The sequence below is a fragment of the Sorex araneus genome, chromosome 1 (assembly GCF_027595985.1).
Source record: "Sorex araneus isolate mSorAra2 chromosome 1, mSorAra2.pri, whole genome shotgun sequence".
Taxonomy (NCBI): Eukaryota; Metazoa; Chordata; class Mammalia; order Eulipotyphla; family Soricidae; genus Sorex; species Sorex araneus.
In genome coordinates, this window is record NC_073302.1 from 164,159,717 (window position 1) to 164,186,614 (window position 26,898).

Consider the following 26,898-nt stretch of genomic DNA (forward strand, 5'->3'; position numbering starts at 1 on the left):
CAATGTAACAGAATCAAGTTCTATGTTAAATCCTCCATTTCAAATAGGAAAGAGTTCAGATGAGGTCAATGAGATATTAACAAAGATTAATTTACACTCTGACAACAGAGAAACCACATTTTTTAAAAAAACTGATTTATTTACAATTAACAAAATAATAAAGATAATACACAGAAACTAAGGTTTCTTCAGCTCTACTCACTAATAAGGAAGAAAAGGTGCTGCCTGGTTTGATTGCTGGCATCACATGGATCCCCCAAACACCACCAGTGATCCCTGAGAAGAGCCATGAGTAAGGCCCTGAGATCTACCAGGTGTTGCCAAATCCCTACCTTGCCCCAACAATCCCCACCCCTTCCCCCCACCCCCCTCAAAAAAAAAAAAAATCTAAGAAGGAAAGGAAACTATAGCGAAAGAAAAACTATTACTAGAAAATCCTGATGAAATCTTTGGGAATTTATTTGACATAGAGACAGCATTAATTAGCACTAAAGCTATTGTGTCTGCAAATGCAAGTCAAAAATCACAACAACATCAACTTTCATGCTAAATATGAAGATTGAACTCACCCTGAAAATAGCAGTATGCATACTATCTGAAATAAACTTGTCAAAAAAGATAAAGATTTTAATTTATTCTACATTATTCCAATAGTAAAGAACAGAAGAGAATCAGGTTTTTGAAATCTGAAGTTTCAATGCCTACAGGTCAAGACATATTTTATAAGAACAAGTAGAAAGTAGATTATTTATATAAGGCCAAGGAAAACTGTCTATAGACTTAAATAGCATAAGAAGCATAAGATCTTTAGAGCAAAGAGAATCTGATGACCCATCAGAAACAGAAATCCAAAAATACTCAACTTTTAATAGAAAATAAACTATCAATATATTTTATCTAGTTTATGAATCAGATTCCATTAAGGATGTTTTAAAGATAATTTGCTCAGTTGATACTTATTCAATACAGTATGAAAAGGGTGTTCTGTTAAGCAAGAAAGGTAAAAACAAAACCAAAGGGCATAAACCTACAAAAACTAATTACAAATTACTTTTTCAGTTATCTAGCAGTGATAGATGTTCAACTATTCATGTGAATATTTACATGTTTTTAAACACCATGCTCACATTCCACACATAAAATTTTTGCTATTAAACAAGGATATAAAAAAGTAAAGCAGAGGGGCCGGAGCGATAGCACAGCAGGTAGGGCATCTGCCTTGCACGCAGCCAACCCGGGTTCAATCGCCAGCATCCCATATGGTCCCCCAAGCACCGCCAGGAGTGGTTCCTGAGTGCAAAGCCAGGAGTAACCCCTGAGCATCGCTGTGTGTGACCCAAAAGCAAAAAAAAAAAAAAAAAGTAAAGCAGAAAGTCTTTTAATAATTAAAACAGAAACTAAAGTCTATGACAGAATTGAGCATTCTCATCACCAATGTTCTTATCACTTATAAATCCTAATCACAAGGAAATCTTTGCCTTTTTCTTCTTTACTTTTTATTGTCTATATAGGAATATGCACGTTAGATGAAATAATCTACAGTAATCACTTTATAAAATATGTAAATAAAATTATGCTAAATACCTTAGTGTATAGAAAGGCATTTTTTTGGTTTGTTTTTTTGGGGGGATAGTTGTTTTGTTTTGTTTTGCTGTGTCACACACCCAGCGATGCTCAGGGGTTACTACTTGCTCTGTACTCAGGAATTACTTCTGGCAGGGCTCAGGGGACCATATAGGATGCCAGGAATAGAACCCGGGTTGGCAACAGGCAAGGCAAGCGCCCTATTGCTCTCGAACTCTGGGAAAAACTTCTATGGAGGAAATGAACACTTTGAAGTAAAGGCTTAGTTTTTGTGTTGCAGTATGAAATATTTAGGAGGATGAAAGTTATCTCTTATTTTATAATATGAAAATGTAGAATCAAAAGATAATGGGTATAAATCAATGTGTTTTGTTTCTTGTTTCTATCTTTTCGGTTTGGGGGCCATACCTAGCTGTGCCTGGTCATATGCAAGATAAGCACCTTACCCGCTGCACTCTTTTTCCCGCTCCAAATCAATGTTTTCTTTTTGGAGATGAATATTATAATCATGGAATTAAATTTTTAACAACTTTCTTTTCATAATTACATACGATTTTAGCATACATCAGTTCATACTTTTCCCTATTCTACATTTAACCAAATTATTAAATTTTGTTTTGTTTTTAGGACAAACCTAGCAATGCTTAGGGTACTGTTACTTCTACTTCTCCACTCAGGAATTACTCCTGGTGGTGCTCAGAAAACCACATGAGATGCCGGGGGTCAGCCATGTGTAAGACAAGCATCGTACCCTCTGTACAATCTCTCCAGCTCCTAATTTTTTAAAGTTTTATTGCATAAGTTTCATCATGACAACTTAATTGCTTTGTGGATGGTTTGGAGATTAGTGAATTTACAAAATAGAAATTACTACAAAATAACTTCACACAACCTGCTAAATTAAAATTTAAAATTATTTGCAGTAAAATAAAATACCCCAAACTCTTAGAATACTCTCAAACACAATATTATATATTGAGTCCCTTTCTCCAAATAGTAAAAATATTTAAGTACTTCAACTTATAGTCTCAACGCCCTATAGATGGATATTTTTAAATGATTAGAAAAATTATGTGGTATTTTTGAGACCATGGACAGAATGGGGTAGAGGAAGCAGAGGGCCTGAATTCTTGAATATAAGCCAATTACTGATGTGCTTAATAGATAAATTACTAATACCTTAATTAGGAGAGAGAACATAGAAAAATTTGATTTTTCACTTCACTTTCCATTGCCATAATTTTAGAAAACAGAAACTGGTATTTAATTTCTAGGAAGTTAACCATCCTGGTAAACTAAGATTTGAAAGTGGCAGTCACAACCAGCCTCTCTTTGCCTTACCTGCCATTACACAGTAGCCATCGAGCAAGGGAATAGTGAGGTATAATCTTCTGCATGAGGCTGGCCATCACCATGGTAACGACCAGCTGAATACCTATCACGCCCTGCGTTAAAAAAAAATAAAAAATTTTAATGAGTGAATTTAGATTCAAGGACGGCTTAGAAAACTTTCTATAACCATTTGAAAATTAGTTTAAAAAATGAGTTCACTATTAAAATGTGTATTACAGAAACGAAGAGCATGAAAATTGTTCAGTAGGAAGCTTGCCACTGGGCAGTGTGGGGATGGAAAAACGATAAAGGGGAAAACTAGACAATGGTGGAAGTAAGTGGTCACTCTGGAGAAGTAAGAGGTACTATAGTATGGTAGTGCTGCACATGATACCTATCAGTAACAGTATTATAAACCACAGGTGCCTTAAGGGGGGGAAAAAAGAGAGAGTACTTGTTATAAAGGAAGGTTGGTGGGAGGGAAGGATACTGGGGACAATAGTGAATGAAAGTAGACACGAGTGAAGGAAGTGGTATTCCTAAAACTAAATGAGTAATTTTGTAATTCATAGTGATTCGATAAAAAATTAATAAAATGTGCATTACTCTGGTGGTTAGGTATTCATAACTATTTGTTTAAACTTAATATACTGCTCTCACCTATATGCTAGAGTTACATCCATGTAAAAAATTTTTTTTTAATTAATTTGCAGACATTTGGGGCTGGAGAAATAGCATAGCAGGTGAAGTACTTTGCACTAAGCCAACCCAGGTTCATCTTGAGCTGACCCAGGGTCAATTCCCAGCACCACATATGGGCCTCTACACTCAGCCAGGAGTGATCCCTGAGTCAAGAGCCAGAAGTAAGTCCTGAAAACAACAAGGAATGGCCCCAGTTAAATAAATAAAACTAACACAACTCTTAAAATTATTCCCAAGAAATTATAAGGATAATAATCTCCATTATTTAAGGATACAGAAATGAGGTTAAATAGTGATTTTTATCCCTCATCCTCTATAAATTTAATTTACTCTAGCTAGTGCTTGGGAAGCTTTAAAATTAGTATGCCTACTTTTCAATTCTAAGTATTCACAAGTGTGAAAGCCAAAGTAATCTCAAAGTCTTCAGGTAAAGAAATTTTAATGTAGGCTGTCATCATTAGCATCCAGGGTGTAACTCAACAATGCTCAAAAATCCCCTGGTTATAATACCAAATAAAATCCTTCAAGCCATGTGGGAATTTTCACACAGAAAAATGAATGTTATACTTTGCTAGAACTGTGCTGATATCTTAAGATATATCTAAAATCTTTATTTTTTTTGAAAATATTCACAAACCTCATTTTTCAACCTCACATTTTAACCAGTCTTATCCAAGTTAAGCACTTATCTTATTAAGTTAAGCACTTATCTTATTAATTCAATCATATTTAAAATATCAGCTATTTCCAAAGTACTTAGTCAACATCACAAGTAAAGGATTTGTTCTGGGGGCTGGAGAGAAAATACAAGAGTAGCACAGGCCTTGAACAATGATCTGAAAAAAACCAAACCTGGTTTGATCCCTACACCATTTATGTTACCCCATAGCACCACTAGAAATGATTCCTAGGCAGAGTCAGGAATAAGCCCGAGCACCATTAAGTGTGGCCCCAAATCCAAAACTAAATAAATATTTCAGTTGTGTGGGGTGTTATAACTATATACATCCAAACCACAAGAGTCAACGCTAGCGTGTGTGATCCAAACTAGAATGCACAAATAAAAGAGAAAAAAATGAGTTTGGGGGTGGTTGGGCACCGTATATGGTGCTAGGGATCAGACCTGGGTCAGCGCATGCTTTACCTGCAATACTATGATCTGAATCCCAAATTTAAGATTTAATTAGGTAATTTCCTTTTATATCTATCAACTTCTTATTTTATTGTCTCCTAATCAAAGGCTATTATCTTTCTTGTTGATGATATCCTTTTATTTCTTATTCCTGACTTGACTAAAATCTTTAAACTTTTAATTGCTTCATTTATTAATGAAGATTCTCCCCCCCCCCCGCCCTTTTGAGACAGTTTCTTCAGTGTACTCTGGACTCTTGTTTTAATTTGAGTTGATTGCTTTTTTGGATGCTACTATTCATTTATCTGCTGAGATTTATTTTCACTCCATTTCTAGTTTAGTTCCATCATTTATTTGCTCTGCTGTTTTTTCTTTTGGATTTCCTTTTCATTTTGCTGGATAACACAATCAAGAAAATAATTTTTCTTGAAAATTATTCCAAGTATTTGGGGGATAAATGCCAAATGGTATTGCTGGGTTGTATGGGAGTTAAATTTCTGGTTTTGGTTTTTTTCCAGAAATCTCTATTTTGTTTTCTATAAATGTTGAACCAGACAATAGGATATATGCATACCTATGTTTATGGCCACACTTGGTACAGTAGCCAAGACATTGGAAATGGAAACAACCCAAATACCTAACTATAGATGAATAGTCAAGAAATTGTGGTAGATATACACAATGGAATACTATACAGTGCTAAGATAGATCAAAATCATATAATTTTCAGCAACATAGATGGAACTGGAGGATACCATGCTGATTGAAGTCTCTCATATAAAAGGGACAGATAAAGGATGATTTCTCTCATATGTGGAACTTAAAGATACATAGTGAGGTAGCAACAAGATCAAAAGCAATATAATGGGAAAACTGATCCACACAATTGAGATGGGTAGAGGGGTGAGAGGGAAAAGGGTTGGGATCCTTGCAGGAAGGAGATGAGGATACTGGTGACGGATGTGATATTGGAATTATGTGCATGAGAAATTATTATTAACAGCATTGTAAACCAAAAACTTTTAAAAAGCTGTTCCAAATAAATATGGTTTCATAAAGAATAAGAACAGAAGAAATTTTCTGTCTTAGCATGTATGGGAAGTTTAATGTTTTCTATCACACTTGATAATCAGAGAAACATATAATTTTAGTTTTTAAAACTATTTTTCCTTCAGAATTTCAATAACTGTTCTGGAAATTATATTTTTGAATATTTGTTTTTCAGACAATGCCTATGAAATATATTACTTGATCATATGGAATTTCTATTTTTAAGGCTTTTGTTTGGTTTGGGGACACACCCAGCAATGGTCAGGGGTTACTTCTGGCTCTGTATTCAGAAGTTACTCCTGACAGTCTTCAGGGGATTATATGGGGTGCTGAGTATGACCCTGGGTCAGCCACATGCAAGGCAAATTCCCTCCTACTTCTATTTTCAAAATTTTAAAGAATATTATACAGTTTTTCCTCAGACTGCAACAGCCTTCATATCCATTCCCTTTTCTCCACATTTGTGCCAAAACTTCCACCTCCTCCTCCTTCCCCATCACCTCCTCTTCCTCCTCCTCCTCCTTGGACCATATTGTGGGTGCAACATGCAAGGTATGCACCCTACCCACTGTACTATCTCTATGGAACCCCAGCCTTACAAAAACAATTTTTTGGGTGGTTTCCCAAGTGGTGCTCAGGAGACTTGAGGTGGTTTTCAGGTGACAATCAGGCTGGTGGCTTAATATAATGATCAAATTATTTGGTGATACTCAGGCCCTGTGCTGCCAGGGATTATCTGAGCCACCCTAGTGGAGCTTGAAGTCCCCCTTGTGGTATTTTGGGGACTGTAAAGTGCTTGGAATTTAACTGATGTTGGACACAGGGATGTACCCTAACACCTGTACTATTTTTCTGGCCCCTTCTAGAATTTTTGATATAGGTCATATTCACAAGTGGCAAGAAATAGCTCATTGTGTATTGTGTTTGATTTGTCTTGCCCCTAATAATAAGGATACTCTGTGTGTGTGTGTGTGTGTGTGTGTGTGCGTGTGCGTGCATGTGTGTGTGTATCTGTATCTGTCTGTGGGCCATCTGTATGTCTTATCTAGAGAAGTACCTTATATTTTTTGTTTTGTTTGGCCCACACTCTGGTGCTCAGGGCATATTTCTGGTCCTGCAGTTAGGGATCACTCCTGGCAGTTGATGCTCAGGGAATTATATGAGGTGCCAGGGATTGAATCTGGTTTTGAATTATGCTCTCCCTGGTATATCACTCTGATCTCACCTAACACTTTTTTTCTTTTTAACAACACAACTCTAGCTTGAAGACTTTCAAATGTGGTTCAATCATCATTTTTTCGTTAAAAGTACTTACAGAGTTCCAGGAATCACATTCAAAAATGAATAAATCATAATTTCTGCACTTAATGAGTATATTGTGTTAGGGAGACTCAGAAATGAATCAGTCCCCATGTAGGATCCTAGTAGAATGAGCCCAAAATATGAAAAAATATGAGACACCATGCTTAGCCTTTGCCTGTAGGGTGAAATCTAACATAAACCCCAGGTAAGGAAGCAGAAATAATTGGGTGTAGGAGTATTTTTTGTCTAGACTTTTTAACCTCAAACTTCTCATATGACATGATACCTTCTGAATATCCAAAGTCTTCTGTCTTCTTCCTCCATCATCAGATTTGCTTATCTTCTTTCAATGATTATTTCTGTGAATTGCATCATCTTGTGTCAAGCTTGCTTAAGCCAGAAGTGTTGCTATAATATTTGTATCATTCCTTTCTTTACCTCTCACATTTATTCACAAAATCTGGGAGTTTTAACTTTCTTAGTTAAATCTTTGAATTGGTTTCTTTGTGTTAGCCAATACTGCCTTATTCACGCCCTCATTAACTCATTCACAGCAAATGCCTCTTGGTTTTTTTGGTTTTTATTTTATTTCATTTTATTCTGGGCTGGAGTGATAGCACAGTGGGTAGGGTATTTGCCTTACACACACGGCCAACCAGGGTTCAATTCCTCCACCCCTCTCGGAGAGCCCAGCAAGCTACCAAGAGTATCTCACCCACACGGCAGAGCCTGGCAAGCTACCAGTGACATATTCGATATGCCAAAAATGGTAACAACAAGTCTCACAATGCAGACGTTACTGGTGCCCGCTCGAGCAAATCGATGAGCAACGGGATGACAGTGATACAGTGAAATACATACATAGGCATACTGTCTGCAAAACTTTCAGCAAATATGAGTTTTACTGTGGATATGCAAATGCAAATGCTTAAATTCTACCAACTGGGCTAAAGTACTGCCCATTTTTATATTCGTGTAACAACGAAAGTTACAAGTGTGGAAGTGTGAAAGTGAAAGGTCATATTTTTACCTTTCACTTTCACACTTCTAATCATTAGAATTTATTATTCTATTTTCTCTATAGTTTGTGATAGTTCTGTAATCTCCATACAATGAATACCACTATAAAGACCTCTTTTAGGAAGAAGAAGGCCAAGAATATATTAGCAAGTATGCCAAAAGGTTGGTCTATTTGAGATAATATATTTAACCGCACAAGACTGGGCTGGAGTGAGAGCACAGCGGTAGGGCATTTGCCTTGCATGCTGCCGACCCGGGTTCGATTCCTCCACCCCTCTCGGAGAGCCTGGCAAGCTACCAAGAGTATCTCGCCCACATGGCAGAGGCATGGTGTATTCAATATGCCAAAAACAGTAACAACAAGCCTCAAAATGGAGATGTTACTGGTACCGGCTTGAGCAAATCAATGAGCAATGGGATGATAGTGACAGTGACAACCACAAAAGATAAAATTTCATAGTCTCAGGAACTTTTGTGGGAAAGTTTCAAAGTGGTAGTGTCATAGAATCTTTAACAGTACCTAGCACAACCACTCACAAACATATATAATAAAGTATAAATTTTGTAAGAGCAGAAATTTTATCAGCCACATCTTATAACTGATACAGGTATTAAATGGCATTCCAGGAAGACATACCTGGAAGACATTAATAGAAAAACTGCGATGAACTGGGGGAAAGCAGTATCTTATTGCACTTACTCCTTATTCCATTGATTAAGTATAATGAGATAATGCTAAAATAATCACTAGTAAAGAATAAGCCACAAGGGAAAACAAAAATCAAGAATGTGACTGAGCAGTAGAACAAATGTCTTGCTGGGTATGAGCCCCTGCAACACACACACACACACACACACACACACACCCCATATGATCCCCAGCACTGCAAATGGTTCCCTGAGTACAGAGAGCCAGGAGTCGTCCCTCAACACTGACAAGTGTGGCCCAAACAAGTGTGGTACCATGTGGTGGAGTATATAACTGCACAATTTGGAGCCTGGTCAACCAAGATGAAGGCAAACACTGCAATATGACTCCATGCTGTGATTAATGTTAGGCTATAAAAGGTTCAATAAAAAAGTGTGTCCTCATCTATTCCTCCACTTGACAATGCCACTTCCAATTTTTTAAATGAAAATACTTTCTCAAGGGCTAAGGAGGCAGCACAGCAAATAAAAAAGGCACTTATTTTTATTTTACACACAGCCAACCTGGGTTCAATGCCTACCACCATTTGAGGTTCCCAGATTACAACCAGGAGTAAGCCCTGAGCACAGCCAGGCGGGAAAAAGGGACAGAACAAGGGAGGGGCAGGGGAAAGGAATATGCTCTCAAAATTTGTGTATTATATACTAATACAACTCTTCCAACTTTCTAATAGAAGCCAATAATTCTTTTCTAGAATGTATCTGATTTTTAGGTGACTACATTATATGCAGTTCAAAGAGAAAATGTTCTGATCTTTGGAAGATGTAATTTTGCTTGTTTTTTTGGAGTCACACCTGTGATGCTCAGGGCTTACTCCCAGTGGGGTTCCAGAGATCAAACCTGTGCACAAGCCAAGTACGCTACCCGATATACTATCTCTCTGGCCCCTAGGTCACTTTTTTAAATTATGTGGAAAATACTTCAATGTTTATTCTTGACCACACCAGGGGTGTTCAAGGGCTATTCCCAGCTCAGTGCTCAAAGATTGCTTGGAGGATCACACAGTACCCAACGAGACCAACTGGTGATGAGACCTAACCTAGGCCTCCCACATATGAACCACAAATTCAGTCTGATGAGCTGTCTCTCCAGCCCAGATTAACAATATCGAAAAAAACTGAAATCATGAACTAAAAGTCAATCTACTAATCTGTGTCAATGTCCAATTTAAGTCTATGTAGATTTAATTTTATACAAAAGCATCTTAATATTTTAAAATTAAATTATCTAGGGGCTATAGCGGTACTACAGGACACTTGTGTTGTACATGGCCAACCAAGGTTTGAGCCCCAGCATTCCATATGGTCCCCTGAACTCACCAGGAGTAATTCCTGAGCACAGAACCAGGAGTAAACCCTGAGCACCGCCAGGTATGGTTCAAAAACAAAACCATTAAATTATCTAAATAGTTTTATTATATTTCTAAAATGCTTTAATAATTTAACCACAAATACCAATTTCACAATAGAATACTGTTAAACTGGGCAGAGATGCAGTGAAACAAAAAAGTTCATCATGGCTGAAGTCTCACACACAACAATATGGGTCATTGACTCAAGTAGCCCTAATGGTTTTATTAAAGCTACAAAACAATAACTTGACCAAAGAGATGGTTTCTGTCTGGATTCATTGCCCCTAGGCCCTGATTCTTTCGATAACTGGAACTAGGAAAAGTCATTTATGAAATAGCTCATAAGCACCCAAGAAGGGTGAAACACTGGGGCAACTTAGGTTTCAACCTTTCCACATCTATTAACCTGAGGCCATCAAGAGCAAGAAAAAGTTATTTGCCTTTAGTCTCTAGAAGAATGATCATTTCAATTTTTGTCAGTAATCGTTTCTGGGCAGGTTAGAAAAATTCTTACAAAGGAAAATTAAACAATTCTCTAAGAAACAAAATATGTCAAACAATCTTATCTTGCTTGTCAATAGGAAAATAAAATTCTTAGAACTTAAACAAAAGCATACTGCAATATGAAAATTCAAACTTGAAATATTGTGTCAACTTCAGCTGACATTTTGTTTTATTAAACAAACTCTCCTGCTGAGAAACAGAGTGAAATAAATACACTGTATATCTTTAGAAGACATAATTGCTCATATACTTGGAACTCAGACTAGCCGATATTTCTGATTATCCCTTTCCTGAATAAGTTAGGAAAAAAAGGAGATGGATTTATCCCAAGGAGTTTTCCATTCTTTTTTTTTTTTTAACTGTTCACATGTTGTAGAGATACATAGACATGTTGAGACAGACCACTTAGATTTTCAAATTATACTCCAAAAGAAAGTGTAAACTTGTTATTTCAACCTTGGTTCACACAGACTTCAAACTACCCATCAAGCATTTTAACAAACCACCTCTAAACAATTTAGAAATAGAAAATCAGGGTCCAAACAACGAATATCACAGAACTACACAATTACAAACTTATTCAGAACATATACCGCTAACTTTTGATCATAAGTTTTTCTTCCTAATATTAATCAATTCAGTGTATCAACTGAACATTTTTTGAGTAATGAGCTACATGTGCCATCTCTCACACAACAGAGAAACAATATAATCTCTGCCATCAATGAGCAGCTGTTCCAGTAGGGCAGTAAACAGACCATTATGACACAGATGATGAGAGGATAAGCAAAGGATTCTAAGAGAACATAGAAAAAGAGAGAGAAATTATGCACAAAAGGTTCTGTAAGGGAATTTTGGTACATAAAACCTAAGTAAATCCAGTGATTAGGTTTGGTTAAAAAATAAATAAATAAAACATACTGAAAGATAGGACATACAGTTTTGAATTTAATATGAAAGTAACAATACCAACAAATTATTAAGATCAGATCAGTATTCAGAAAAATCACCCTGGATACCATATAAAAAATGGAGAGTCCAGCAACTCTAAGATAACAGCCAAGGTGTAAGAAGTGTAAGCAGCTGCACTGCAAGAAGCTAAAGTATATATACATATCCTATTTATTGGTGAGATGCACAATACAGGTGTTATGTCATAAATAAATTAGGATCCCTGTCAACCTATATTGTTCACTGAAAAACCAAATTTTACAGAAATAATTTCTAAAAACAATTTATATCTTGGGGGCTGGAGCGATAGCACAGCGGGTAGGGCGTTTGCCTTGCACGCGGCCGACCCGGGTTCGAATCCCAGCATCCCATATGGTCCCCTGAGCACCGCCAGGAGTGATTCCTGAGTGCATGAGCCAGGAGTGACCCCTGTGCATCGCCGGGTGTGACCCAAAAAGCAAAAAAAAAAAAAAAAAAAACAATTTATATCTAAATTTTAAAATATATCAAAGTGTTAATTTAAACTTGCTATCAAACTCAATTTTAAGTACAAATGTTTATATTTACTATGATAATAGCTTTACAATAGCTACATAAATGAAAATTCACTCAGAGGCTGTCTAGTTAATATCTGTCTCAGGATCTTTCTGGCTGTTATCAGTGATATGACAGGATTTTATTTTTTAATGGTGGGTCTGGTGTCGAAATACTGAACACAAAGTAGAGAGAGAGTAATGTGGAAATCATCTGCCACACAGGTAGGGGGAAGGTGTGGGGTGGGGGGCATACTGGAATTTTTGGTGGTGGAAAACGTGCACTGGTGAGGGGATGGGTGTTTCATCATTGTATGGCCGAGACTTAAACCCAAAAGCTTTGTAACTGTTCTCACGATGATTCAATAAATAAATTTATTAAAAAAAAAAAAGAATATCTTGCCACTGTCTTGCTTTACTGTAGGGAGCCATTTTACAAGCCTGGCTCTTATCCTCTAGTCAGTGGAGGCTTACTTGGGATTCCTGTAACAAGGTCACCACTGCTGACCTTACTGATCTTATCAGTTCGCCATTCCTCTCACTAGCCAATGCCCATACCTGATCTGCCCAACGCCCATGCCTGATCTGCATTTTACTATTGTTCCTATGGGGGTCCAAGCATGCGTACTGCCCCCTCCCACCAAGAGGTATAAGTATTGTAACTGCTGTGAATAAACTCTCTCTCTCTCCTCCTCCTTCTGACTCTGCATCTGTTCATTCGGTTACGTCCCCTCCTTAGCCCCACGAGGGGTCCTCCCTGCGGGACAGGATGGGACCCCACACTTTACATGTGGCTGAAATGAATTCTATCTCTGGCATTACATATGCTCCTCTGAGCCTGCCAGGAGTAGTTTGAGAGCAGAACTGGGGGTAACCCCTGAGCATCAATTGGTGTGCACCCTCCAGCAAAAAAAAAAAAATAGTTGAAACTAGGAAGGAAAACAACTAGAATAAAAATGGGAAATAACAGTTGTTTCTGAATATTTTAGTCTGGTTGACTGGTAGTGTCCTAGAGCCACACACAGTAAAACTGTAGAATAAAGGCAACTCCAGGAGGAGAGCCAACAATCCTCAAACAGATCCCTGGATGAACAGCACCTTAGTTCTAGCTTCATCTTTTCAAGACAGAGAAAACATGCTTTACTGGTACAATCAAAGAGAGATGAGCAAGAAAGGGGGTCTAAGTGTCAATCTATTTACAGGGAAACATAAAATTCCAAAAAGATGAGAGAGTCAGCTAAGAGTTAGACTCCTGTTTTAATAACATTTGACATACACTGGAAGTCAAATTATAAATGGCCTTACAACATTTTATACTCTAGCATGAACAAATAATATAACTAATATAACTCTAAATAATTCTGAATATATGTTCAATTCTGTTAAACTTTTCTGATTTTCAAATGATAAAATTACTTTCCAACTGATACCCTTTAGACTAAGCCTATATAAAAATTATTCTTTTGTTATGTAAATACAATTGGCTGGGCTATCCAAGGCTTCTTTTAGTCTTGAAACCAAGCCATACCTAAATTCAAGGTGAGAGGGCTTGAATTTCTATCATCATGTGTTGATTTTTCCAAACTCAAAATGTTAACACCTCTCAGTGCTGCCTACAAATAAGATGTGATAAGTAGTATAGTATCGGTCAATTCCAATGTTATGAGAATGGGCCAAGAAAGGATCATGATTAAATCTACACAGGAGAACTAGGAAAGACTGGTGCACAAAGGTGACATCTGAACTAGTCTTACAAGGTTAAAGTAGGAAGCATACCATATGGGTGATGGACAGGGTGAGAGACACTGGGATAATGGTGGATGGTAGGGACCCCTGGGTTGGAACAGTTCATGTAAGAAAGCCTACTAGTAACAGTTTGTGAAACATGTAATCCAATGATAAATAATATGTATAAGGCTGGTGGGAAAGGTGGGGGAATGCAAGTAAAGAAAAAAATTAAGACTGATAAGCTTTGTAACAGAGTAAATGACAAAATAAATACTGCACAGGTTTTTTTTTTTTTCCCTTAAAAGCACCTGGAAGTCTTAAGAAATAACAAAATCAAATATATGGGCTGGAGCAAGAGCACAGCGGGTAAGGCGTTTGCCTTGCATGTGGCCAACCTGGGTTCGATTTCCAGTATCCCATATGGTCCCTCTAGCACCGCCAGAGGTAATTCCTGAGTGCAGAGCCAGGAGCAACCCCTGTGCATAGCCGGGTGTGACCCAAAAAGAAAAAAAAAAAAATCAAACATATTTTGAAAGAATTCAATCTGTCACAGTAGTGGAAAATAGAGCACTAAAAGCAATTGGAATCAAAGAGAAAATTTAAAATCTCCTGAAATAGTCTAATCAATATCCTAAGAGCCTGAACTTGTTTCAAAAACAAGTGTAACATAAAACAGATTAGAATACTTAGAGGAATAAACAAACAAAAAGGCACAGAATAATTATAAGATTAGTATTATCTCTGCAAAGAAAGCATCAGGTGAGAAAAAAACAACAACTAAAGATAAGCTGAAAGTGTGGGCATCAATCCTTGGGGAAACAATGAAGAAAACTATGACTAGTTACCTATGGTAACTATGACTAGTTACCAAAAGCCTATGTTTATAAAGGGAAAATCTATGTGCTCAAGACAAAAGGCAAGAAACCAGTCAAGGTAAGGGTGACTGTATACTCCAGAAAGGAGTTAACTGTGAATTAGAAAATGGGGCCAGAGAGATACTATAGGGGCTAAGGCACTTGCCTTGAACACTGCTCACCCTGGTTTGATTCCCTGAGCACCACCGGTCATTAAAATGCTGATGAAGAATGAAATATTTTTGAAGACCGTAACAATCTACTTCCATCTCTAGCTAAGACATGCATAAATGTTTCATCATAGGACTGACAGGTAACAAAGCTTTAATGGAAGAGACAATGCTAATTCTGCCACTCTTCTTTAAATAGAAGAGCATTTTCTGACAACGTAGAAAATATTCCTATAGATCTATATTCAAAGAAACTATTACTCAAACTTAATCAATTAAAAGACATAACTGACATTTACAAATCACCTTGTCCAGAAAATTCCTCCCTCAATGTTCAATGCTCATTCCCTCTATAAAAATCTTTCTTGACTTCCAAAGATTTACTGAAAAATATATGCATAGTATCACTATGCAGAGCCTGGCAAGCTACTCGTGGCATATTCAATGCCAAAACAGTAACGATAGGTCTCATTCCCCTGACTCTGATAGAGCCTCCAATCATTGGGAAAGATGAGTACGGATAGGCTGCTAAAATCTCAGGGCTGAAAGGAATACAGATGTTATTGGTGCCCGCTCGAGTCAATCAATGAATGACAGTGATACGACAGCCAAGAAAATGTAATGAACATCCCTAATATTAACTGTTCAAAAGATGCGTTCATTGTATTTTAATGTGCTGAATAATTAAACACTAGAATTAAAGTAGTTCTGTCACTAGTTTTGTCACTAGTAACAGGGCAATTAGATAAGTAATGAGTTATCTACAAAATGACTAAAGTGGGAAACCCCCAAAATATCTGTGAATGACTGCAATATTTTAATTATACATTTCCTAGGCATTCACAGACAAATCATTTCTAAACCACCACCCCCACCTGATGGGGAGGACCAGGAATAGCCCAGGGGTCAAGCCTCTCTTACAGACTTAAGGGCTCAAGTTCTAGTTCCACACTATTTCACATTCCAACCATGATCCCGGATGTCCTATATTTGTTATCCCTATTACCTCAACAAAGTGGTCAATGACCAGCAAACCTGAGAAATGTGTGAAACTTCTGTTAAGTACCGTGACAACTGTGAATACCACAAACACACAACTGAAGTGTATGAACACTGAACAGTGGGAAAATAAAAAAGTACACAAGGACAACACGTGTTAAGCGCTGCTACCAAATGTGTGCACTCCTAGGACATCCGAAGAACAAAGAGAAGCCGGGGGTATTAAGTCTATGACTTATAATTTTTACCAAAGGAAATAAACAATTAACCTTTCCTTGTAAGAACTAAATGAAATAACATTTATAAGAGATCTGAAAGGATATCAGAACTCCCTGCCTAGCTGACTGACCAGCATTCTCACCTAACAGTGGTCTGCAGGAGTTCTCTGGAGATCTGTGAACACCCATAATTCTATACTTTTCATCTATGTATTTTTTACATTTCAGATACCTGGTCAATTCCCTCATTAGGTTAATCGTTTTTTAAGTGACCCATAATTTCCTTAGTGGTTAAATGGTAAGCATAAATTTCAACAAAACTTCTACTAATATGTTTATTGATTAAAAAAACAAAAAAGCAAAATTCTTGAGAAAAAAACATTATGGTTTCTCTATGAGCAAGACTATATCCAAAAACAAATAATACTTGTCATGGAACAAATATATATTCCCATATTCCATAACAAATTATTTTCCCATTGTTTATACTCATATAAATGGTCAAATTTCTTCTGAAATGATGAAAATATTAATGAGCATTCAGCTTTTTGGGGGGTGGAGGGGTTGTGCCAGGGACTGGCCTCAGGTCTCATGAATATAAGGCATTCAATTTTACCAAAGAATTATATCCCTGATTCCAAGTTAACTTGAAAAAAATCCTTCAATGTCTTTTACAAAAAAAGGGCAGGCTACAATGACGTTGCCCTCCTAAGCAGATCACTGCAAGGGGGTAAACAGCAGCAATCAACAGGTAAAAGATAAGAAAAAAATCAGCTGGGAACTATGTAAAGGGCAAAGACAGATAATCATGAAAAATAAGCAATGCAGATAAATATTTGAAAGATTCTATTACCACAAAAGATAATAAGCATCAAACTTATTTTTAAAAAGAATTAGCTATGATCTTATAATGCCAAATATTTTCAACATTAGCTGGTGGTAAGATATAATTTTATACATATGTAATTATATGTATGCATATACACAATAAAAATATTGCTGAAATTACTTCCTTATAAGTAATTTTTATTAGTAAAGTTGCCCTATGTCTTTATAATGCCCCAGAGTGTTTCCCCTCATATTTTTTAAGTTTAAAAAAATTAATTTCTGGGGGCTGGAGAGATAGCACAGCGGGTAGGGTGTTTGCCTTGCACGCAGCCGACCCGGGTTCAAATCCCAGCATCCCATATGGTCCCCTGAGCACAGCCAGAGGTAATTCCTGAGTGTAGAGCCAGGAGTGACCCCTGTGCGTCGCCAGGTGTGACCCCAAAAAGCGCAAAAAAAAAAAAAATTAAAAAATTAATTTCTTTGCCCACAATTAACAGTGCTCAGGGGACCAAATGGGGTTCCTGGGTTGAACCCGGATCAGTCAACTGCAAAGCAAATACCTTACTGCTGTACTATCTTTCTGGCCCCCCTTTCATTTCCTCTTCACAATTAAGACCTTTCTACTAGCAAGACCACCAATGTCATCTATTGCTTTCCTAAATATCTTTAGGACAGATGGCTTTTAAAAATTATTCTCATATAGTAAAAATTTTAAAGGTATTATGGGTACTGATCCTATGAGACGAAAAGCAAGGTCTCTATAACAGTATTTCTTAAGCTTTTTCCACTTGCCATCACTTTTTGCCCAGGAAATACTACACAGGCAACTGCTTTCAGAAACACCTTGCATTCACTACATGGTTGGTTCTGAATAAATTTTTGATAGTTGTGTTCAGAAACTACTCACTGTTGTCAAATTTTCAGTGACTCCCCCACATTCAGTTATGCAACCCCTTATGGGATCAAAATAAATCAAGAAATTTCAGTTCCTTGTCCCTGGTTCTCTAGCTGCTTCTCACTTCATCACTGTTACTTGACTCCATCCTCAGGTCTAAGGAAAACTTGCCTAGATACAGAACTGACAGAACTAAACACAGTTAAGAACAGAGCATACTAAACAATCTTTTTGTTTTGTTTTGTTTTTAATTCAATCACAGTGAGATACACAGTTACAGAGCTGTTCATGGTCTGCTTTCAGTCATACAATGTTCCAACACCTATCATCCCTCCACCAGAGTACATTTCTCACCCCAGTTTCCCACCCATGCCCACCCCCCAGCCTGTCTCTATGACAGACATTTCCCGCCCTTTCTCACCTCTCTCTTTCTCTCTCTCTCTTCCTCCCTCCCTCTGCTCCCCCTACCTCCTTCTTTTGGGCATTATGGTTTGCAATATAGATACTAAGAGGTTATCATGTACTAAAACTATCTTTATAATTTACTGCAGGAGTATCCAATGTGTTTGCAATCTGGGTTAGAAATTCTGGTCCTTAATGCCACAGATGATGACATTATGATACATGATGGAGCACTGGGTATTAAATAGGTGAGGCTGGCCAGAGCAAAAGCGAGGCCTAGAGAGTCTGCAAACGTTTGGTTATGAGTTCAAACCTCCAGGCTCTTACGTGCAACAAATGAGAACCTGGTAGCTCTGCTACCTGTGATCCCTGGTTCTCTGTGATCCTTAGCATTATAAGTGATTTCTGGGCACACCACAGCCAACTGCATGAAGTCACCACAAAAACTTTACCTTCAGCAAGCACAGGAACTAAAAAAACATATAAGCACCAGTCAGTAAGCGAAAACCCTGATATGGAGATTGCATGCATACACATAAACACACACACACACACACACACACACACACACACACACACACACACACACACACACACACACACACACACACACACCCTGCAGAGCCTCAACTGAGAGAGTGCCTTCTGAGGAGCACAGCACACTGAATGAAGTGCAAACCTCAGAGCACTACAGCCTAGTGAAATCTGAAGTACACAATTCCAGAAAACCACATAGCTAGGGGAACAAAAAGTACAAGCACCAGAGCCAGGCATGCATGCAACATCCAGTCAGCACAACAGCAGAAGCAACAGAGAGAAGTGCCAGGAAAAGTGAATTAAAAACTTAAAATCTCCCAACATCCCCAGGAAGGCAGATAGTAGGAGTAACTGCAAGGAGTAATCCCATAGAATAAATTAAAATTTTAAGATTTAAAAGAAAATTATTTCATAAATATTTAAATGGCTTAACACAGATAGTGACTAAATGTAGCTTTTGTCATTATAAAATTCAATTTATTAACTTGACATAATTCTCTCTACCCTTAAAGATCTAGTATTTTTTTGTGAAATTAACTCCATTCCTCTATGAACTCCAAATATTATCAAGCTGAATATTCCCCCTGTTTCTTCAATGTACATTCAATTAAATGTACCTCAGCAACATTCACCAATTAACAATTTAGATCCACAGAACATTGAGTCAAGTTGTAGAGGTTATCCAGTTCAAAACTTTCAATATCATTTACTGTACTTTCTCCAAAGTCATTTGGAGATATCGATGTTTAAATATTTAAAGCTATGTATGATGGTCAAACATTAAGATTCTAAGTCACCATTCAGGTTTTTCTAAATTTTTTTATAGTCAAAACACAAAAGATATTTAATACATTCTAAAAGGATTACTAAGCTTATATGAGTACAAAATACAGATGCAAAATCAGGTTATTGACTCAACTATTTTCTATTCACTGAAAAGTAATGTGACTTTTTAAAGTTTACATAACTAAAAATATTAAGGAGGATGGGTGTGGGGGGAAAGAGGACAGTTAGGACAGAGAAGGGACCACTATGACAACCATAGTTGGTAACGATCACCCTGGCCAAAAACTGAATGTTCAAAGGATGTAAAGGGATATACATAATAACCTTAAGGTACCTATATTGCAAATCATAATCCCCAAAAGAAAAGCACGAAAGGGAGAAGGGGTGGAGGGGAGTGTGTGTGTATGTGTGTGAGAGAGAGAGAGAGAAAGAGAGACAGAGAGACAGAGAAAGAGACAGAGACAGAGAGAGACAAAGTGAAGGCTGGGGTAGGAGGCGGGAGGGAAACTGGAGATATTGGTGGTGAGAAATGTACACTGGTGAAGGACAGATGTTGGAACACTGTATGACTGAAACCCAATCATGCACAACTTTGTCACTGTGTATTTCATGGTGATTCAATTTTTTTAAACTTATGAGTTTATAACTTATATAAATTTTAAGTCCAGACAAGGTCAGACCCGAACACCTAAAGAAACTGCTGCTCTGCCAGTACTCATCAATACACTGGTTCGGCTCTTCACACACTACCTGTCTGAATGAAAGGTTCCATCCCAATGGAAAACCAGCTGGACTGTCCTGTTGTACAAGAAGGGAGACATCCACAACATGGGAAACTATCGCCCGATCTGCCTGTTGTCTGTCGTCTACAAGTTATTCATTCGAGTCATCCTGAATAAGATTGGCAGAACACTAGACGAAGGACAACCATGCGAGCGAGACAGGTTCCGAAAAGGACTCAACATGATCAACCAAGCTCATTGAAGTTTCATGAGAGTTCAAGATGCCGCTCTGTCTAATGTTCATTGATTTAAAGAAGGCCTTTGATTCTGTTGAGACTGAAGCGGTCATCGAAGCCCTAGCCAAATAGGGCGTTCAAACTCAGCACATCAGGATGCTGCCTGAGCTGTATTACAAATTCACTACCAGGATCTCACCATTCTACAAGTAAGTGATCACTGATGTAAAGAGAGGGGTCTGGTAGGGTTTCACCGAAACTCTTCAGTGCCACCCTCGAGAACATTGTGCAACGACAGGAATGGGAAGGAATGGGAGTGAAGATAGACGGTTGGCAACTACACCACCTCCGCTTCGATGATGACATCGTCCTAATAACAACAAACATTAGCCAAGCGGCACGAATGCTGGCCGACTTCGACCATGAGTGTGGAAAGGTTGGACTGCAGCTGAATCTCACGAAGACAATTTTCATAAGAAACAAACTAGTTCCTGACGTTCCATTTACTCTCAATGGAACAAACATCTCCGAATGCAGCCATTATGTGTACCTAGGTCCGAGAACTCAATATGACGAATGACTTGGCATCTGAACTGCGCAGGAGGAAGAGAGCGGCATAGAACGCCTTCAAGAGCTTTGAAGAAGTTGTTAGGAGGGCGAAGAACCTCCGGCTCCGGGCACATCTTTTCGACTCCACCGTTCTTCCTGCACTAACATACATCTCAGAGACCTGGGCCCTACAAAAACAGGATAAGAAGGCTATTTGGGTCTCCCAAAGAGGAATCAAAAGAGCTATGCTTAGAATATTATTTTTCACTCAAGCGAGAGAAGGAATCCGGAGTTCCGACCTCTGTCGACAATGGAGAATCAGGGACGCTTGTCTTGTTTGCCAAGGCATCGAAAATCAGATGGGCCGCAAATATAAAGCGATTTGGTGACAACCGCTGGACTACAGCTGTTACCGACTGGATTCCACAGGACGTCAAAAGAACGCCTGGTCGCCCACCTATAAAATGGTCAGACTTCTTCGTCAAGACCCTAAACAAATGGTTTGAGGCTCTTTGTGTTCCTTGAGCGAGCAGACACCATTGGGCTACACTAGCACGCAACAGGGACAAATGGAGACATTACTGGCGCCCACTCGAGCAAATTAGTGAGCAAAGGGATGACAAGTTACAATTGATAACTTACAATTTGGTAGGGCATAATTCATAAATATGAACTCACAGACACTAGGATATAGGGCTGAAAAACTACACAGGAATTCAAATTTGCTCCAATGTTACCTCCTTGAATCCCCTATCTAAAATAACCATCACAATCTTTTTTTAATTAGCAGTACTTTGCTCTTTCTTTGTTACATTTACCAAGACTGACATATCTCGTTTGATTATCATCAGACCATTCCAATAATACATAAGCTCCATTAGAACAGGAATTGTTTGTTTTGGGGCTTTAGGGCCACACTCTGCTAATAAGCTCAGGGCTCATTCCTAGTTCTACACTGCAATGGAGACCAAGTGTGTCTGGGATCAAATGCAAGCCTCCAGCACTCAAAGCGTAAACTCAGCAACTAGAGTTTCAGTACTCTCTCTTCAATCCCAATAGCTAAAACCCTGAACAATTCAAGAACCCAAAAACAAAAGATTAAGATAATATACACACAATGGAATGCAATTTAACCATTAAAAAAATGAAATCTTGCCTTTACCTACAACAAGTCTGAAGGGCATCATACTCACAAAATACTTGGAGGCTATCATACTAGGAAAAAAAAGTTGAAGGGGAAAATAAATACCAGATGACTTCACTCAGGTAGTTAAATGAATGATGTTCAGTTAAAGAAACCCTTTGACCACAAAACTGACACTACCAAAATGGGGCAAGGGAAGTTTAATGATCAGGTCCCCAGTGGACTGTAGTTGGAGGAATACAGGCAATTATATTTAATCTTATAAATCAACATTATCTCAGTAAGACTTCATGTTCACAAATCTAGATCACTCTTTCTCATCCTTTTTCTGACTATGGCCTCCATCCAACCTGTCCTGTGCACCAACCGGCTCCCCCCCATTTTTCAGTTGGCCTCCCAGACTTATCACACTGTCCAACATTTATGCAATTTTCAGCTCTCAGCCCTTTAGTATATCCTGGGGACCCACATGGAGCCATATGGCCCCAGGATGACAAACTGATTATATGAAATGGACAAATTCCTGAAAAGATTAAATTCACCAAAACTCACATAAATATGCCACCTGAGAGGCCAAAGAGATAGTACAGCATTTAAGGTGCTTGCCTTGAACAAGGCCAACCACAGTTCAATCCCCAGCACGCCATATGGTTACTGGAGCAACTCCAGGATGATTCCTAAGCACAAAGCCAGGAGTAGCCCCTGAGCACAGCCAGGTGTGGCCCAAAAACCATACACCCACCCACATACACACACCCACACCCACACTCTGAATCAATGCATAACCTTCCAAATAGAAAACACTAAACCAGGATTCAATAAATAATTCTACCAAATAAGTTACACTTGTGTTCTATAATCTCTAGGTGTAAATAAATACTTACCATTCTACGAAGCCAGCATTATTACAACACCAAACCAGACATTACAAGGAAAGCTATGAATCAATTTTTCTCATGAAAAGAGATGCAAAAATTCTTAACAAAATATGGGCAAACCAATCAAGTGGAATCTAAGGCTAGTTCAACATAAAATAAATCAAGTAATTGGGCGTCAGATGTCTCGGTGGCTAAAGCACCTGTGTTACAAACTTGAAGCCCGAAGTTTAATTCATGGTGTATTGTAAGAACTAAATATGATAATCCTGTCTGTAGCTCTGCTATCTATGATCTCCACAACACACTTGATTTCTGGCCACACTGTAGCCAGGATTGGACCACAGTAATGAGTGCAACAACAGAGAGCCTCCCAACTGGAAAGATATATGATGACCATAACCAGGAGTGCAACCTGAGAAGAGCACAGGGGTAAGCACTGCAATGCTCCATGGGAGCCCTTCAACCAGACCGTCCACGGACTTTTCAACTAAAGAATACGATGACTCCGAACAAGCACTGCAAAACAAGTGTCATGCTAGGTGAGTTCCATCTAAGGATATGTGCAATCAACCCCGGTTCTCTCTGGAACCAGAAATGCATGGTCCCTGAAGCACTACCAGGAGAACCCCCTGGTAGGAGGTAGGAAGAGGAGGACCCCCTCATCCCCCGGCAATCAAAAGCAAAAATAAGAATCATACAAAGAGGAATTTAAGCTGAAGGGAAAGGCCATGGTTTTGACCCCAGCACTGCAGAAAAAAATAATTTTTAATGAAAAAAAGCCTAGGAGATAGTACAATGAGTACAATGATTAGGGTGCATGCCTGACATGTATGAACAGCTTTCCAGCAACTTCATGGTACCCCGAGTATAGCCTAGTGCAGCTTTAGAGACCCGCCACCACAAAGCCCCAACACAACAAGGTATGGCTCTGAAGGTCCACTGCACCCTGTTAACAGCTTTGCAACCTGGAATCCTAGCACTGAATCTCAGTCCAGTCAGGCAATAACTGCTGGTAGGGTCCCAGATCTCCTGAATACCAGAGTTAAACAACTACTAAAACAGGGGCTGGAGCAATAGCACAGCGGGTAGGGCATTTGCCTTGCACGCGGCTGACCCGGGTTCGATTCCCAGCATCCCATACGGTCCCCTGAGCACGGCCAGGGGTAATTTCTGAGTGCAGAGCCAGGAGTGACCCCTGAGCATCGCTGGGTGTGACCCAAAAAGAAAAAAAAAAACACAATTACTAAAAGGAAGAAAGTACAAACCCTATCCCCTGATTATATTCTTACTTGCCATTCTAAGAAACAGCATGAGTTTAACTTGGTTTAATACAAAACTACTTCTTTTGATACTGCAGAGTTTGTACTCAAGACCTTACTTATAAAAGGCACATGCCCAACTGTCCAGTCATGGCATCAGCTATACTCTGCCCCTTGAAACAGCTGAGAAGGGTTCTGAACCTTGTAATTAAAGGTTAAGTAAAAACAGGTTCACGTTTGGATGCTTGCAAACTAATTTTTTTTAATCAATGTTTTGTGGCTACATCTGGCAATAGGCAGCACCACCAGGGCTATATACCAGGTGAGGTTCAAGGGGCCATGTGTTACCAGGAGTCAAAATCAGAGCATGTGGTCCAATCCTTTGAGCTATTTCCCTTGTTCAAGAAATGAAAACTTTTAATTATCCTCACCCTCCAACGTTTCTCCAAGGAGTCAGAAACTGAGTTCACATATAAGAAAGAAATGGGGGGGCCGGAGCGATAGCACAGCGGGTAGGGCATTTGCCTTGCACGTGGCCGACCCGGGTTCGATCCCCGGCATCCCATATGGTCCCCCAAGCACCGCCAGAAGTAATTCCTGAGTGCAAAGCCAGGAGTAACCCCTGAGCATCGCTGGGTGTGACCCAAAAAGCAAAAAAAAAAAAAAAAAAAAAGAAAGAAATGGGGATCTGAGTTGTGGTTCCAGACTGTCAAATTATTGTTACTTCAGGTCAAACACTATTTATAAAACCTCATTCCTTTGGTGCAATGGTGGATGAAGGAGAGGCTGATAAGCAAATCAATACCTACGATCACTTGCACTTCCGTGACTTCCCCCATCTTTGTTAATTTCATGAGGGGAAAAAAGGTGTGTGGGTATGTGAGGGGGTGGGAGGAGGAGGACTCTTTATTCACCTAGGTTTAAACATACAACGCAAGTTAGCAGGTAGAGTGCAGGAGGAACCACAATTTTAAAACAGACTTGTTTCACATTCGGGTTCAAAAAACAATCAAAGACAATACAACATCCACCCCTAAAAAAGCAGAAAACTGCAGCTAAATTTCAAGACAGAATCTCCTCCAGCTGAAGACTCGAAATCTCTTAAGCCAATGAGAAACGAACTGGACAATGGTGAACTTCACAGAACGTCCCCACCCCCACCCCGTGACCCTAGAATAGAGCAAGAGTTCAAGGTTAAGAAACCTGTCCTCCCCATCCCCCCTTCCGGACACCTTCATCTTTCTGCGGTGTGGAAACCAGGAACTTACTGCCAAGAAGCACTGCACCTGTCCCTAATGAGCCCTGGCAAAGATCCTAAGATGCTCTTCCGGTTCCCCTAAGAGAAACTTAGACTGGGACAGAACCTGCAACTCCAGCACCCCATCCCCCACCCCACCCCCGCCCCGGTTGTTGCGTAAACAAATCAGCTGGGCTCACAACCTGGTCCTCAATATCTGGACAAGACCCTCTTCCCCCTCGTCCCAGAACTCTGCCCAGCCTCAGCGTCCAGTAGCACCCAGCCCGTCCTCAGCACCTTCCTGCTCTCACGCACCTTTGGCTGGTCCTGCCGGCCGTTGGCACCTCTCCCCCCAAAAAAGACCCCCGCCCGCCCCTTTCTGCCAACCTCTGAAACTCGTGCAGCTCTGCGGCTCGGGGGCCTTCCCCGACAGCCCCGGCGACTCCCCCCGCGCCCTTGCAGTATTCCTTCCGAACTGAGTCTCTCCTCAAGCTTCCCAGGGCCGGCAGGGCCGGGCGGGACGGGCAGACGCCGGGGCCAGGGCAATGACAGGTGCTGACCCCTGACGAGCACGCGCCCTGGGTGTGTGCGGGGAAAGCTAGGGCCATTTCCTAAACGCTGGCCGAGCCCAGACGGGTGGCGGGAGTGAAGGTGACCAAGTGGCCAAGGTCAACCGCGACCCCCCGGCGCCGCGGGCCCTACGGGGTCTGGGCCACGGGCAGGCTGGGCAGCTCTCTAGCCGGCCGGGATGGAGGCGGCCCCCTCGGGGGCCCGGCAGCGCGGGCGCCCGGGTAGGGGTGCGTCTGTGCCGGGGTGTCCTGCCTGCGGCTCAGCCCACTGCGCCAAGCCGCTTCCCCCTCGACGGGGCACCCGGCCGACTCCTACCACAAGGCTGGTTGAACCGGCGCCTTCTTCCCCACCAGCGTCCCCCCGGGCCTCACGGAGCTCACCATGGCGTCAAGGACACAGGTGGCGCACCCAACGGCCTGGACTCTGCGGAGCCGTCCAGACCGCCAGTCCTGAGGCAGCCGCCAGGAACCTCTAGAGCCTGTGAGAAAGAGGGTCTTCCGGCCCCGCCGGAAGTGCTCCCCGCGCGGGACAGGAAGTCCCGCCCCTTTCCCGAGCGCCGCGACCCCACGCCACGCAGAGGTGAGGCGACGCAGAACGTCCTCTCCAGCCGCTTCCGTGGGAGCTAGGTTAGGGGTTCGGGGTGGTGCTGACCTTGAGCGTGCGCAGGAGAGGCAGGCGCAGGCGCAGGCTAGCTTGGGAGGGGGGCGGGAGGGGGG

General features: G+C 40.1%; 1 protein-coding gene across 3 annotated transcripts in view; it reads right to left on the reverse strand.

The window, feature by feature from the left end:
- TMEM161B (transmembrane protein 161B) overlaps nt 1–26,697 on the reverse strand; it is a 78,061-nt gene extending 51,364 nt beyond the window's left edge. Inside the window, exons 1-2 of one of the 3 annotated variants that reach the window (XM_004613066.2) lie at nt 26,563–26,697; nt 2,926–3,029 (exon numbers count right to left, since the gene is read on the reverse strand). In XM_004613066.2, coding sequence (XP_004613123.2) covers nt 2,926–3,029; nt 26,563–26,565 — 107 coding nt within the window. In that variant the 5' untranslated portion in view covers nt 26,566–26,697. The remainder of the gene's footprint in view (nt 1–2,925; nt 3,030–26,562) is intronic. The other 2 variants (XM_055137283.1, XM_055137281.1) reach the window with 2 other exon arrangements.
- Between the last annotated feature and the right edge of the window lie 201 nt (nt 26,698–26,898).